Source organism: Chiloscyllium plagiosum, unplaced genomic scaffold (assembly GCF_037043375.1).
Source record: "Chiloscyllium plagiosum isolate Xiang-an unplaced genomic scaffold, Cpla_swu_hap1 HiC_scaffold_14, whole genome shotgun sequence".
Lineage (NCBI taxonomy): Eukaryota > Metazoa > Chordata > Chondrichthyes > Orectolobiformes > Hemiscylliidae > Chiloscyllium > Chiloscyllium plagiosum.
Window position 1 is genome coordinate 16,690,652 of NW_028270152.1, and position 13,906 is coordinate 16,704,557.

The window sequence follows — 13,906 nt, forward strand, 5'->3', positions numbered from 1 at the left end:
CTCTTTAGTACAGGGCTGAAGAAGTGCTGCCATCTTTTAGATGAGAGGATACAGGGAGACCCTATCTGTATCTCTGCTGGATGTAAACGATCCCCATTGTGTTATTCTGAAAATGAGCAGTGAGTTATCCCTGATATCCTGGCCAACATTTACCCCAAAACTGACATCAGAGAGAAATGAAATCATTATAACATGCCTGTTTAAGAGAGCTTGCAGTGTTCAAACTGGCCCATTGCAATACTCATTATTCTTCAAACGTATCTCATTGGCTGCAAATCATCCTGGGATACCCTGAGACTTCAAAAGGCTCTACATAAATGCAAGTCTTTCCTTCAAAACACACAGCTCCTTCACTCCCTCAGTGGTCTCAACCTAATAACTTAAGTTTGGCATCACCCACTCATCAATTTATTTTAATTTTTCTTCTACTCTTGGCTTTGTATGCCTGGTTAGGTGGACACATCAGGGTTCCATAACACAATTCAAAGCTGGGCACGTATCCAGTTTTCTTGAGCACACTGTTCTTTAAACCAACACTGAGTCAGATCCACTGCTCATTTCTCATACTGAGACCCTACTGGGCAAGTTCAGTTCTGAATCCCACTCTCCCCTCCACCCACATCCCCCCCCCCCCCCCCAAAGCAACAGTGATTCATGTAAAGAGTAATTAATTTACTGTGGACTGCTTTTGGTGAGCTAGTGAAGGGAGAGAGAGCAAGATGAGTTGGTGGTGATGGAGGGAGAGATGGGGACAGTGAAGGAGGGAAGAGACTGGGGAGATGTTGGAGGTGCACTGGGAGGACATCTGTACACTGCTTAAAAATATTAAATGGGCTTTTGTATGTCTGTCAAAGTGGTAGTTAGCTTAATATCTCTTCAGTAAGATGGCACCTCTGACAGTTCAGCACCCCATCCTGTGCTGCACTAAGGGAAATGCAGGCTATCTGCTCAAAACACTGGAACCAGAATTTACCGAATCAGAATGAGTACATTTAGGTTGGTACTCAACATATGAAATGGGAAGTTTCATCTTTAACTGTGGAGATAGTTATAGGACAACTGGATAAAAAGTAACAAAAATAAAACACTAACATCAACAATTTCTTGTTTCTCAATGGTGAAGTCTTTAATGGAAGAAAAGACTGAAAACGCATTATGAAACTGTGATGACACTATGGCTTTACAAGGTGTATTTTTGTTCCTGTTTTGTTTAAAACGAAGAGAGGTTGAGACAGAGGGACAAAGCAGCCTGTTCCAAGCAAATAAAGTACACAGCTTGAGGGGCTCTGGCGTGTTTTCTTTTCCAAAGTTAGAACAATAGAAGCAGCATGAATGGGTGGAGTCAAGCTCCCACAGAATCAGGGTTTTAAGACAATAGACAATAGACAATAGGTGGAGTAGGCCATTCAGCCCTTCAAGCCTGCACCGCCATTCAATATGAGTGATCATTCCTAATCAGTATCCTCTTCCTGCTTTATCTCCATAACCCTTGATTCCCCTATCTTTGAGAGCTCTATCCAACTCAAATGAATCCAGAGACTGGGCCTCTACTGCCCTCTGGGGCAGAGCATTCTACACAGCCACCACTCTCTGGGTGAAGAAGTTTCTCCTCATCTCTGTCCTAAATGGTCTACCCTGTATTTTTAAGCTGTGTCCTCTGGTTCGACACTCACCCATCAGCGGAAACATGTTTCCTGCCTCCAGAGTGTCCAATCCTTTCATAATCTTATATGTCTCAATCAGATCTCCTCTCAGTCTTCTAAACTCAAGGGTATACAAGCCCAGTCGCTTCAGTCTTTCAGTGTAAGGTAATCCCGCCATTCCAGGAATTGACCTCGTGAACCTACGCTGCACTCCCTCAATAGCCAGAATGTCTTTCCTCAAATTTGGAGACCAGAACTGCACACAGTTTCCAGGTGTGGTCTCACAAGGGCCCTGTACAGCTGCAGAAGCACCTCTTTGCTTCTATACTCAATTCCTCTTCTTATGAAGGCCAGCATGCTATTAGCTTTCTTCACTACCTGCTGTACCTGCATGCTTGCCTTCATTGACTGGTGTACAAGAACACCCAGATCTCTCTGTACTGCCCCTTTACCTAAATTGATTCCATTTAGGTAGTAATCTGCCTTCCTGTTCTTGCCACTAAAGTGAATAACCATACATTTATCCACATTAAACTGCATCTGCCATGCATCTGCCCACTCACCTAACTTGTCCAGGTCACCCTGTAATCTCCTAACATCCTCATCACATTTCACCCTGCCACCCAGCTTTGTATCATCAGCAAATTTGCTAATGTTTTAGTTTAGCTTTCAGTTGTTGGGGGTTTGAATTTGCATGTAGAAGTTGTTAAACATCTCTCTTGGCCACAACAAAAAAGCTCGGGTCCTCTCTCTCTGCCAGAGTTTTCTTTTGGTGTTCTTTTCTCCTGAATTGGAGAAATATCATATGTGAGATAATCTACTTTACTGAATTTTGGTTTTTCCCAAGTGTGTGTTTATGGGATGTTACTATATTGGAACATTTGCTGTTTACTAGTTAACTAATCTATTATACTGTCAATGTTTCTAATAGAGATAAAGTTATATCAGTTCTTCTTTCTTTTGTTTGTATTTTAACTGAGTGTAAGAGTAAAGAATGTTTTGCTTAAAGCCAAGTAGTGTGACTAACTGAATTACATCTGGAACACAATACCTTGCACTTGCCTTTAAATAAGATAAAAGTTAGGGTCTAGGCTACCTCCTTGGTAGATGTGAAAGAGGTTTGGACTGATCCATAACAAAATACAATTTGGTGAAAAGCCATATAAGGAGGAATAATAGGCAAATGATTACAAACCTGGTCAATGACATAGGTTTTCAGGAAAGGGAGGGATTTAGGAAGGGAATTCCAAGTTCAGGACCTCAGAGCAAAAGTGGAGCAATTAAAAAGCAGGGACACACAAGAGGCCTGAAATGAAGGAGCACAGGTAGCTTGGAGGGTGGTGACGCTGGAAGAGATTACAGAGCTGATGCTTAATTGACAGTAAACATAAGTCGGCCAATACATGGGTCGAGGGTGAACAGAAATTAGATGATCAATGTCATATACTCACGCAGCTTTTGAAGGCTGTCTCCAATGCACCTTTCACCAGGTTCTCGACGCAGATGTCTTTCTCGATTCCATAGCTTATTTCAGTTTGCGTCCTCTTGAGGCAATCGAGGTGGAAAGGGGGTGGGATGTTGCAAGGGTTGCTGATAATATCCAGGATTTCCTCCAGCTGTTCTTTGATGCAGTGATGTAAATGCTCAGATGCCAGTACTGCAGCCATGGGACCCCCGTGACCATCAAACAACCCCCAGTAGGTGGCTGTGATGCCTTGATCTTGCTTTGGGAGAAGAATAATTTCATAAACCAAGTACTTTGTCCCATCCACCATCAACCAACATCAAATCAGGAAAAATGGTGTAAAGGTCTCAGATAAGCGATAAAAAGTTGCTTTCAAACGCAATGCAAGGACATAAAGGCAACAGAAAACTTATTTGCATAATATTATTGAGAAAGTTAGGCAGAAATTTAAAAAGGAGGTCCTCGAGAATAGTAATATCTGGATTACTCCCAGTGCTACGAGCTAGTGAGGGCAGGAATAGGAGGATAGAGCAGATGAATGCATGGCTGAGGAGCTGGTGTACGGGAGAAGGATTCACATTTTTGGATCATTGGAATTTCTTTCGGGGTAGAAGTGACCTGTACAAGAAGGACAGATTGCACATAAATTGGAAGGGAACTAATATACTGATAGGGAAATTTGCTCGAGCTGCTCTGGAGTAAGGTGGGGGGGGATGGGACCCAGGGAGATAGTGAGGGAAGAGATCAATCCGAGACTGGTACAGTTGAGAACAGAAGCGAGTCAAACAAACAGTCAGGGCAGGCAGGGACAAGGTAGGGCTAATAAATTATACTGCATTTATTTCAATGCAAGGGGCCTAATAGGGAAGGCAGATGAACTCAGGGCATGGTTAGGAACATGGGACTGGGATATCACAGCAATTACAGAAACATGCTCAGGGATGGGCAGGACTGACAGCTTAATGTTCCAGGATACAAATGCTACAGGAAGGATAGAAAGGGAGGCAAGAGAGGAGGGGGAGTGGCATTGCTGATAAGGGATAGCATTACAGCTGTGTTGAGGGAGGATATTCCCAGAAATACATCCAGCGAAGTTATTTGGGTGAAATTGAGAAACAAGAAAGGAATGATTACCTTATTGGGATTGTATTATAGACCCCCTAATAGTCAGAGGGAGAAACAAATTTGTAAGGAGATCTCAGTTATTTGTAACAATAATAGGGTGGTTATGGTAAGGGAATTTAACTTTCCAAACATAGACTGGGACTGCCATAGTGTTAAAGGTTTAGATGGAGAGGAATTTGTTAAGTGCGTACAAGACAACGTTCTGATTCAGTATGTGGATGTACCTACTAGAGAAGGTGCAAAACTTGACTACTCTTGGGAAATAAGGCAGTGCAGGTGACTGAGGTGTCAGTGGGGGAGCACTTTGGGGCCAGTGACCATAATTCTATTAGATTTAAAATAGTGATGAAAAGGATAGACCAGATGTAAAAGTTGAAGTTCTAAATTGGAGAAAGGCCAATTTTGACGGTATTAGGCAAGACATTTCAAAAGCTGATTGGGGGCAGATGTTCGCAGGTATAGGGACAGCTGGAAAATGGGAAGCCTTCAGAAAAGAGATAACAAGAATCTAGAAAAAGTATATTTCTGCGAGGTGAAAGGAACGGCTGGTAGGTATAGGGAATGACTAAAGAAATTGAGGGCTTGGTTAACAAAAGAAGCATGTGTAAGGTATAGACAGGATAGATCGAGTGAATCCTTAGAAGAGTATAAAGGAAGTAGGAGTATACTTTCGAGGGAAATCAGGAGGGCAAAAAGGGGACATGAGATAGCTTTGGCAAATAGAATTAAGGAGAATCTAAAGGTTTTTACAAATACATTAAGGACAAAAGGCTAACTTGGGAGAGAATAGGGCCCCTCAAAGTTCAGCAAGGTGGCCTTTGTGTGGAGCTGCAGAAAATGGGGGAGATACTAAATGAGTATTTTGCATCAGTACTTACTGTGGAAAAGGACATGGAAGCTATAGACTGTAGACAATCTATATTGAATCTTGCAAAATGTCCAGATTACAGAGGAGGAAGTGCTGGATGTCTTGAAACGCGTAAAGGTGGATAAATCCCCAGGACCTGATCAGGTGTACCCGAGAACTCTGTGGGAAGCTAGAGAAGTAATTGGTGGGCCTCTTGCTGAGATATTTGTATCATCGATAATCACAGGTGAGATGCCGAAAGACATGAATAGGAAGGGTTTGGAGGAATATGGAATATGGGCCGAGTGCTGGCAGGTGGGACTAGATTGGGTTTGGATATCTGGTTGGCATGGATGGGCTTGACCGAAGGGTCTGTTTCCATGCTGTACATCTCTATGACTCTATGACATAAAAAGTACTTGTGTTAACCATCACAAAAGTATTGCTTTTTGTGATGCTTTTGAGAAATGCAAAGAGTACTTTGCATTTCTCAACCCAACGCCTTTTCATTGGTGTGCAATTTGGATTTTGAATAAACTTTCACCAAATTATTTCACAGAATCCCCAAAGTGCGGAAGCAGGCCATTCAGTCCTCCAAAGAGCTTACCATAAAGACCCAACCACCCTATCCCTAACCTACCTACCTTTGGATTGTGGGAGGAAAGTGGAGTACCCGGAGGAAACCCATGCAGACACAGGGAGAATGTGCAAACTCCATACAGTTTTTTTCTAAGATTAGATTCCCTACAGTATGGAAATAGGCCCTTCGGCCCAACAGGTCCACACCGACCTGCCGAAGAGTAACTCAACCCCCTCTGACTGAAGCACCTAACACTATGGGCAATTTAGCATGGCCAATTCACCTGACCCGCACATCTTTGGAATGTGGGAGGAAACTGGAGTTGCCTGAGGCTGGAATTGAACCCGGGTCCCTGGTCCTGTGAGGCAGTAGTGCTAACCACTGAGCCACTGCACTGCACCACAGAGTAAGAGAAATTATACAATTTTTGGAGGGGGGGGGGGGGTTGTAACAGGAATTGAGACCCCCATGGTCTCAGCTCAACCAATTGGCATTGAGAGGCTATTGGGTGGGTGGGAAGTCAATGAAAGTAGTAAGGGGGGCTCTGCAGCCAAATGGGACTGTTAGCTGGGACAACACAGGGTACGGGGCGTATGTGGAGAATAGGACATCAGTTTAAAGGCCGCTTGCCCACAAAATCCTTTTTTTTTAATGTTGTAGGCTTAATTTAAAAAATAGAGGATTGAAAAAGGACATAAATAAACAGAGGCTATCACCTTCCCCAGCAGATTTTGGCAGGCCAATTGAAGAATCAACTGTCAGAACAGACTGAAAGACACAGGAAAAAGTCTTTTCCAGCCATTTACTAGGCCGAATCTGGCTAAGGATGTGAAACGTGTTGATGAACCAGTCATCAGTGACCTGGACCCTGCCTGCTTCTTTGTTTAGTTTCAGTGGTTGCAAATTTCATTTCCTCTTTCTTTTTAAGCTTAGCAGCAAATGTTTCTGTAGACATCATAATAACTTGGAACTAGAGAGAAACATCCCTCAGGTTTCCATAGGATTAGCAACATCTCTTCCAATAAACAAACTTATTGAAAAATACAAGACTCTTAGTGAGTGGACAGCATAGCTACAGAAAGCCTTCTTTCCCCGCTCTCCATGGAGAATCTAAGGACCAGAGGGCATAATCTCAGAATAACATGTCAGACCCATAAACCAGGGATGAGGAGGAGTTTCTTCTCTCAGATGGTTGTGAAATTCTACACTGCAGAGGGCTTGTGGGTTTGGGTGATTGAATACATTCAAGGCTGAGATAGGTAGGTTTTAATCACCAAGTGCATCATTAGTTATGGGGAACAGGCAGGAAACTGGAGTTGAAGATAATCAGCCATGATCTCATTGTACGGCAGGGCCAACTCGATGGGCTGAACGACCTACTTGTCCTTATCTATGGTCTTAACAACAATTTATAACCGGGGTCCTAACTTCTACCTGTGGCCAGGTAGCCCAACAGTCTGTCAAGACTTGCCACCCAATTCACAAAAGTATTCAACTTGAATCATGTTGTTGCATGAGGTACGTACAGTGTCTTCATTTGGGCACAAAAGCACCCATTCCTCTTCAACGTCAAATGCTTTTCGGAGGTAGATTGTTCGGCATGTTGCCTGATCTTCATTGAAAATACTTTTGCCAGCATTGGTAACCCTGCAAAGAGAACCATAACATTACAGAAGGGATGAACAATTCAGCATACACCTTCCCAACTCCTAACGGACTCCCTTTTCAATTATTCAAGTCAGGATACATTTTCACAACCACCAATTTTTACATAAAAATAAAATGCATAGACATGGGCATTGTAGTCAAGGGTCATCAGCCAATTAGTGCCCTTCACTACTTGTCCTCATGAAGGAGACTGTCAGCCATCTTCCTGAACTGCCACAGTCCACATGTATTAGAAGATTTTGGAGAAACTGCTCGATAAAGCAACTCGGTTTAAGAGGTTTTATTTGCATTTTTTATTCACCTGTAGGGCATAGGTGTCGCTGGCTGGGCCATCGTTTATTGCCCACCCAATGTTGCCCTTGACAAGTTGGCGGTGAGTCTCCTTCTTGAACCGCTGTAGTCCATATGTTGTGGATAGACTCACAATGCCCTTGGCAGGGGGCTTTGGAAATTCTGATCTGGCATTATTGAAGGAATAGTGGTATATTTCCAAGGAAGGATGGTAGGGGGAGCTTGGAGGGTAACTTGCATGTAGAGACGTCGCCATGTATTTGGATTTGCACTTTGGAAGAAGGAAAGAGACTAGGGGGCCCTCAATGAATGGTGAGAGACTAGGAAGCAGAGAGGAACAGCGGGATCATGATGGGAGCTGGGGGGGGGGGGTTCAACCACAAAATCACTAAAGGCAGTAGGACAGGTTAACAGGATAGTTATAAAGGCAGACATCCTGTATGCCTTCTTCAGTCATAGTAGAGATTATACAAGCAGGGAGGCTATGTACAGAACTTTCCTTAGGCCAAAATTGGAGTATTGTGTGCAGTTCTGGTCACCAGACTACAGGACTCCATTGCATTGGAGAGGATGCAAACGAGATTCACCAGGATGATAGCTACCAATTTCAGCTGTGAAGAGAGGCTGGATAAATTCAGAATGTCTTCTTTGGAGCAGAGAAGAGTGAGGAGGCACTAGATGGAAAGGTCTAAAATTATGAGGGACATGGATAGGCTGAATAGGAAGCAGTTGTTCAACTTCGTGGAAGGGTAAATAACAAGGGGGCATAATTTTAAAGGTGAAAGGCAGGGGGTTTAAGAGGGTACTTGAGGAAGAACACTTTTCACCCAGATGGTGGTGGGGGTTTGGAATACACTGCTTGAGAGACAGGAAATCTCATGACCTTTAAAAGTAATTGGATATGCGCATGAAGGGTTATACCACTCAATGCTATGAGAGCCTAGCACTGGAAAATGTGACAGTGTAGGTACTCGTCTATTTCTGCATTCAGACCTGGTAGGATGAAGGTCCTCTTCCAAACTGTATGATTTTATGAACTCCCGCCCTTGTTCTTCTACATGGAGGTGGTCGTGGGTTTGGAAGGTGCTGGCTAAGGATCTTGGGTGAATTTCTGCAGTGCACCTTGTATATAGTACATACTGCTGCTACCGAGTGTCAGTGTTGGAGGGAGTGATTGTTTGTGGATGTGGTTCCAATCAAATGGGCTGCTTTTGTAATATCCTTGCCCATTGCTCAGGAAGAACATTTTACTAAATTGGACGCAAGAAAAACCACCAGGTCTTATGGGGTGGCGTAAACTGGTGATGGAGCATCTCCCCCAAGATTACCTCACAAATATGGTGCACCACAAAACGGAACAGTTTTACAGGACATGGCAGCCCTTTTTAAATTATATTGAAATTGGCTTGTCGGCAATATTAGTCAGGGCCGTGGTATAGCCGTGGGAATCTTTATGGGCACCCATGGGGCCCCGGGAGTAAGAGACTGGAAGGAAAAGAATATGGGTACTGTAGGGGTCACTCCCAAGGATGGGAGCCTCAGTGGAGGTGTGATGGAGTAAGACAGAATAAAGTAGTAAGACATTATCTAATTTAAGTAACTTGAATGTAATTTAAGCTAGTATTTATTCAATATGTTTGTAGTTTAGTTTTAGTTAAGTAGATAGGTTTGTTTTGGTAGAATAGTGGGTTGCTTAGTAACAATGGTACTATGTTATGGCCTTGTTCTTTGTATATTTTTTTTCTGTTTTGATGGTGCTTTTTTTTCTTTATATAGAAATGTTTTGTAAAAGATTTAAAAAAGCTTTTCCATAAAAATACTTATCCTCAAGAGCATCAGTGGACTAGTGGAATTTTAATGGTCACCATTAACTACTGTATTTTCCAAATTTATTTCAATTAACCTCCTTTTGTACTATAAAATTCTACAACTCGATAACCAATTTTAACTTCACCAGGTGGAATTTGAACTCAGAGTTAGTTCCAGCCTCTGGATTACAACCCAGTAATATATACCCATGTTAATATACCCACGACTGCTTCGCGAAATACTAGATTTTCGCCATTTATACATTCGCTGATGAACACCATAGTCAGTCGAATCTCAGATGGCGACGAAACAGATTATAGATGGGAGATGGAAGACCTGGAAAAATGGTGCACTGAGAACAACCTAGCTCTCAATGCCGGCAAAACCAAGAAACTCATTATTGACTTTCGGTGGGATGTTACTCATGCTCCCCTACACATTAAGAGCAGAGGTGGAACGAGTGGACAGTGTCAGATAACTGAGGAAATTTGGCATGACAGCGAATACTTGTAAACCTTTTCTGAATCCTTTCAAGTTTCACATCTTTCCGATAGGAAGGAGACCAGAATTTCTCGCAATATTCCAACAGTGGCCTAACCAATGACCTGTACAGCCGCAACATGAGCTCCCAACTCCTGTACTCAATACTCTGACCAATAAAGGAAAGCATACCAAACGCCTTCTTCACTATCCTATCTACCTGTGACTCTACTTTCAAGGAGCTATGAACCTGCACTCCAAGGTCTCTTTGTTCTGCAACACTCCCTAAGACTTTACCATTAAGTGTATAAGTCCTGCTAAGATTTGCTTTCCCAAAATGCAGCACCTCGCATTTATCTGAGTTAAACTCCATCTGACAATTCTCAGCCCATTGGCCCAGCAGGTGGGACTAGATTGGGTTAGGCTATCTGGTCAGCGTGGACGGGTTGGTCCGAAGGGTCTGTTTCCATGTTGTACATCTCTATGACTCCATGACCATTGCCAACTTTTATAGGTGTGTCATCAAGAGCATTCTGTCTGGATATATCACTGCTTGGTACAGCAACTGTACCATTCAAGTTCGGAGACGCTTACAGAGACTGGTGAACTCGGCCTGGACGAAAAGGCCAACCTCCCATCTATAGAATCCATTTGTGGAGAATTGATTATCCAAACGAGATGGCTGGGCACTATTTCGCTCGGATAATCGATTATTCAGAAAATCAATTAAATGCCTTTCCTCTGGGGCTCGGAGTTTTTAAAGCCTGCTCCCTATTCAGGAGACTGCAGCAGTGCACAGTGCATGAGACCCCGCCCCAAACACCCCTATCCCCCCCGCTCGTCACCACCTCCCTGTCCAACATTGCCCAACCCGGTCAATCCCCCCCAAGCCCACTCCCAACCCAGTTCCAAACCCACCCCCTTTCCCCATCACAAAGCGTGGGAGCCCACGGCCACTCCCCCCTCCGGCCCCTCTCCAGGGTTGCCGGATTGTACACCAAGACTGCTGTTGCTGCAGCTGCCTCTGTGGGGTAAGTCTCCAAAGAGCGCACAGACACATACACAACTTTTTACTGCAAATTTTGACAGGTTCCATGTTTGCCCTGTACAGGCCAATGTTGGAGAGACTATTCCTGGGAAGGTGGGGGGGGGGGGTTAGGGTACACCCCTGTGTAGAACTCCAGGGAAAGTGTGGGGAGAGAGGGCGGGAGGTCAGTCATTTGGAGATGGCGCCTGTTTAATCGCTGGAAACAAAAGACACTTTGATGTAATGTTTCTACCAGGACTTCGAGATCTCCTTCAGATAATATGATTATCGGATAATTGGCATTTGGATAATCGAGTTTCCTCTGTACCAGGCCCGCTGTCAAGGAAAGGCCGGCAGCATTCTCAAACGTCAATCCAACCCTACAACCTCTACCATCGGGGAGAAGGTACAGAAGCCTGAACATGCACTCCAGCCGGTTTCAAAACAATTTCTACCCTACTGTTAGAATACTGAATGGATGCAAACTCTCAACATTCATTTGTACCTGTGTTTTTGTTTTTGCCGCTGTTTACCTAGTATTTACTATCTATGCTACTTAACTCTGTGATCTGTCTGTATTGCTGGCAAGACAAAGCTTTTCACTGTGTCTCGGTACACGTGACAATAAATTCAATTCCATTCAATTCAATTCAATAACATAACCTTCATGCAAATGCATTTGTGTAGCTAGTGTTCGTTTCTCTTCTATTATCTTGCTAAATAATTGATACAACTTGCATGTACATTTTTTGAGCATTTTTTTCAGCTCCTGTTCATTTGGTCTACAGATTTCCAGAATTTAACAATGCCCCACAATATTTTTGAGTTAGTTCTTTGCTTGCAGGTACTTTCTCCTTTTAGGGTACACCTCTGTGTAGAACTCCAAGGAAAGTGTGGGGAGAGAGGGCGGGAGGTCAGTCATTTGAAGATGGCGCCTGTTTAATCGCTGGAAACAAAAGACACTTTGATGTAATGTTTCTACCAGTGAGGGGAAAAATGTTTGGAAAAATATGGTCCACTTTATTGTATCTATATTGTGCATTGGTACAGTCACCAAACCCGAATTCATTCTTCATTTCAACTGTTTGGTGCTAGATATAATCTAGCTCCTTTCCATCTGATGTCAGAGATATACAGCATTGAAACAGATCCTTCAGTCCAACTCATCCATGCCAACCAAATATCCTAAGTTAATCCAGTCCCAGTTGCCAGCACTTGGCCTATATCCCTCTAAACCCTTCCTATTCATATAAAAGACATCTGGATGGTTATATATGTTGTAATTGTACCAGCCTCCACCAATTCGTCTTTGTGTTGGAGATGTGAATTTTTCTTAAGTAGAAACAAAGAGTGAGCAAAACTTAAACATTTATGCACTTCTGATTAAAGTTTTACAAAACTATTAAAGTGCACAGTGCTGAGCCACAATGCTAAAGCTTGCGTGTTATATTAATTAATGGAAAAAGTTACTTGTCCACTTTTTAGTAGTTTTACATTTTTTTGTTTGATGCAAACACATGCAATCGACCATGCTTTAGTTATTCTAGTTAACATAGTTTTCTCTGTTTTAAGACTTGCCATAACTCATTTGCTCCAAACCAAACACAGACATGACATGGAAAGCACAGAATGTAGCAACATGTTCCCTCATTAGTGCATGCAAGGGCATTGTTTTCAGGCAGAATGAAACCTGGGGACCAAGGTGAAATAAATACACTGCTGGAGTATATACAATGACTAAAAATGACATGCATTTTGTGCAATATTCTGAAGATGTCATCGGAATTTGGGTCCAGCAAATGAAGATGACCATGCAATTATGTGAAACATTTAGAAGTCACACAACACCAAGTGAACCTGCTTGAAGGAGCAGCGTTCCGAAAACTTGTGATTTCAAATAAACCTGTTACATTATAACCTGGTGCCGTGTGACTTCTGACTTTGTTTAACCCAGCCCAACTCCGGCACCTCCCCATCATGAGAAATTTAAGCAGCAAGTTAGCTATAATATGAACGCATCGGCACAGACTCGAGAACTCTGCGCATTTCTTGTTCAATGAATGACCTCTCACCTACATCATGCTCCCAAACTCCTCACCCATCCTGGCACCTTACCATCTCACTCCCTTCTGCATCACCGCTAATAACTCTTCATCAATTTCCAGCACACTCAGTCCCTTCCCGTTATTGGAAGAAATTCACCCAGAATAGTACCATCAGAATAGAACAAGACTTCATTCCATGCCACATTTAAGAGTACTGCGTTCAATTCTGGTCACCACATTACAGGAAGGATATGGAAGCTTTGGAAAGGGTGCAGAAGAGGTGCACTAGAATCTGCCTGGATTAGAGGGTATGAGCTAGGAGAGGCTGGAAAAACTCATTTTCCTCTAGAATAGCAGAGGCTGAGCAGAAGTCTATAAAATTATGAGATGCATAGGTAGGATTGACTGTCAGAATCTTTTTCCTCAAATTGAAATGTCTGAAACTATGGAGCATGCATTAAAGGTGAGGGGGCAAGTTAAAAGGAGATGTGCGGGGCAGGTTTTCTTTTACACAGCGTAGTAGAGTGTGGAACCCACTCCCAGGGTGGTGGTGTAGGCAGTTACAATAGGGGTGTTTAAGAGACTTTTAGATAAGAATATGCAAGGTACGAAGGGATATGGACCAAGGGCAGGCAGAAGGGATTACTTTAATTTGACGTCATGTTTGGCACAACATTGTGGATGGAAGGTTCCGTTCCTATACTGTACTGTTCTATGTTCTAAGAACATAGTCTAACAATACTTATCGTGTCACAAGCAACGTACATTTGTATGATGTTTTTAATATAGTAAATCATGGAAAGCAACATTCCCTCCAGCTCGGTTTGCTGTGCAACACTGGCTTGTTACAATGTGATTAAGACAAACACGTAAGCACGCATCGTAAAGGAGGCAGTGTGTAGGTACGGCTTATTTATTCCTTTAAA

General features: G+C 43.0%; 1 protein-coding gene across 2 annotated transcripts in view; it reads right to left on the reverse strand.

Annotated features, from left to right (window-relative positions):
- LOC122558850 (protein phosphatase 1M-like) overlaps positions 1-13,906 on the reverse strand; it is a 49,256-nt gene that overhangs the window by 16,097 nt on the left and 19,253 nt on the right. For both annotated transcript variants that reach the window (XM_043707692.2, XM_043707693.2), the window contains exons 2-3: positions 7,187-7,307; positions 3,095-3,367 (exon numbers count right to left, since the gene is read on the reverse strand). In XM_043707692.2, coding sequence (XP_043563627.2) covers positions 3,095-3,367; positions 7,187-7,307 — 394 coding nt within the window. The remainder of the gene's footprint in view (positions 1-3,094; positions 3,368-7,186; positions 7,308-13,906) is intronic.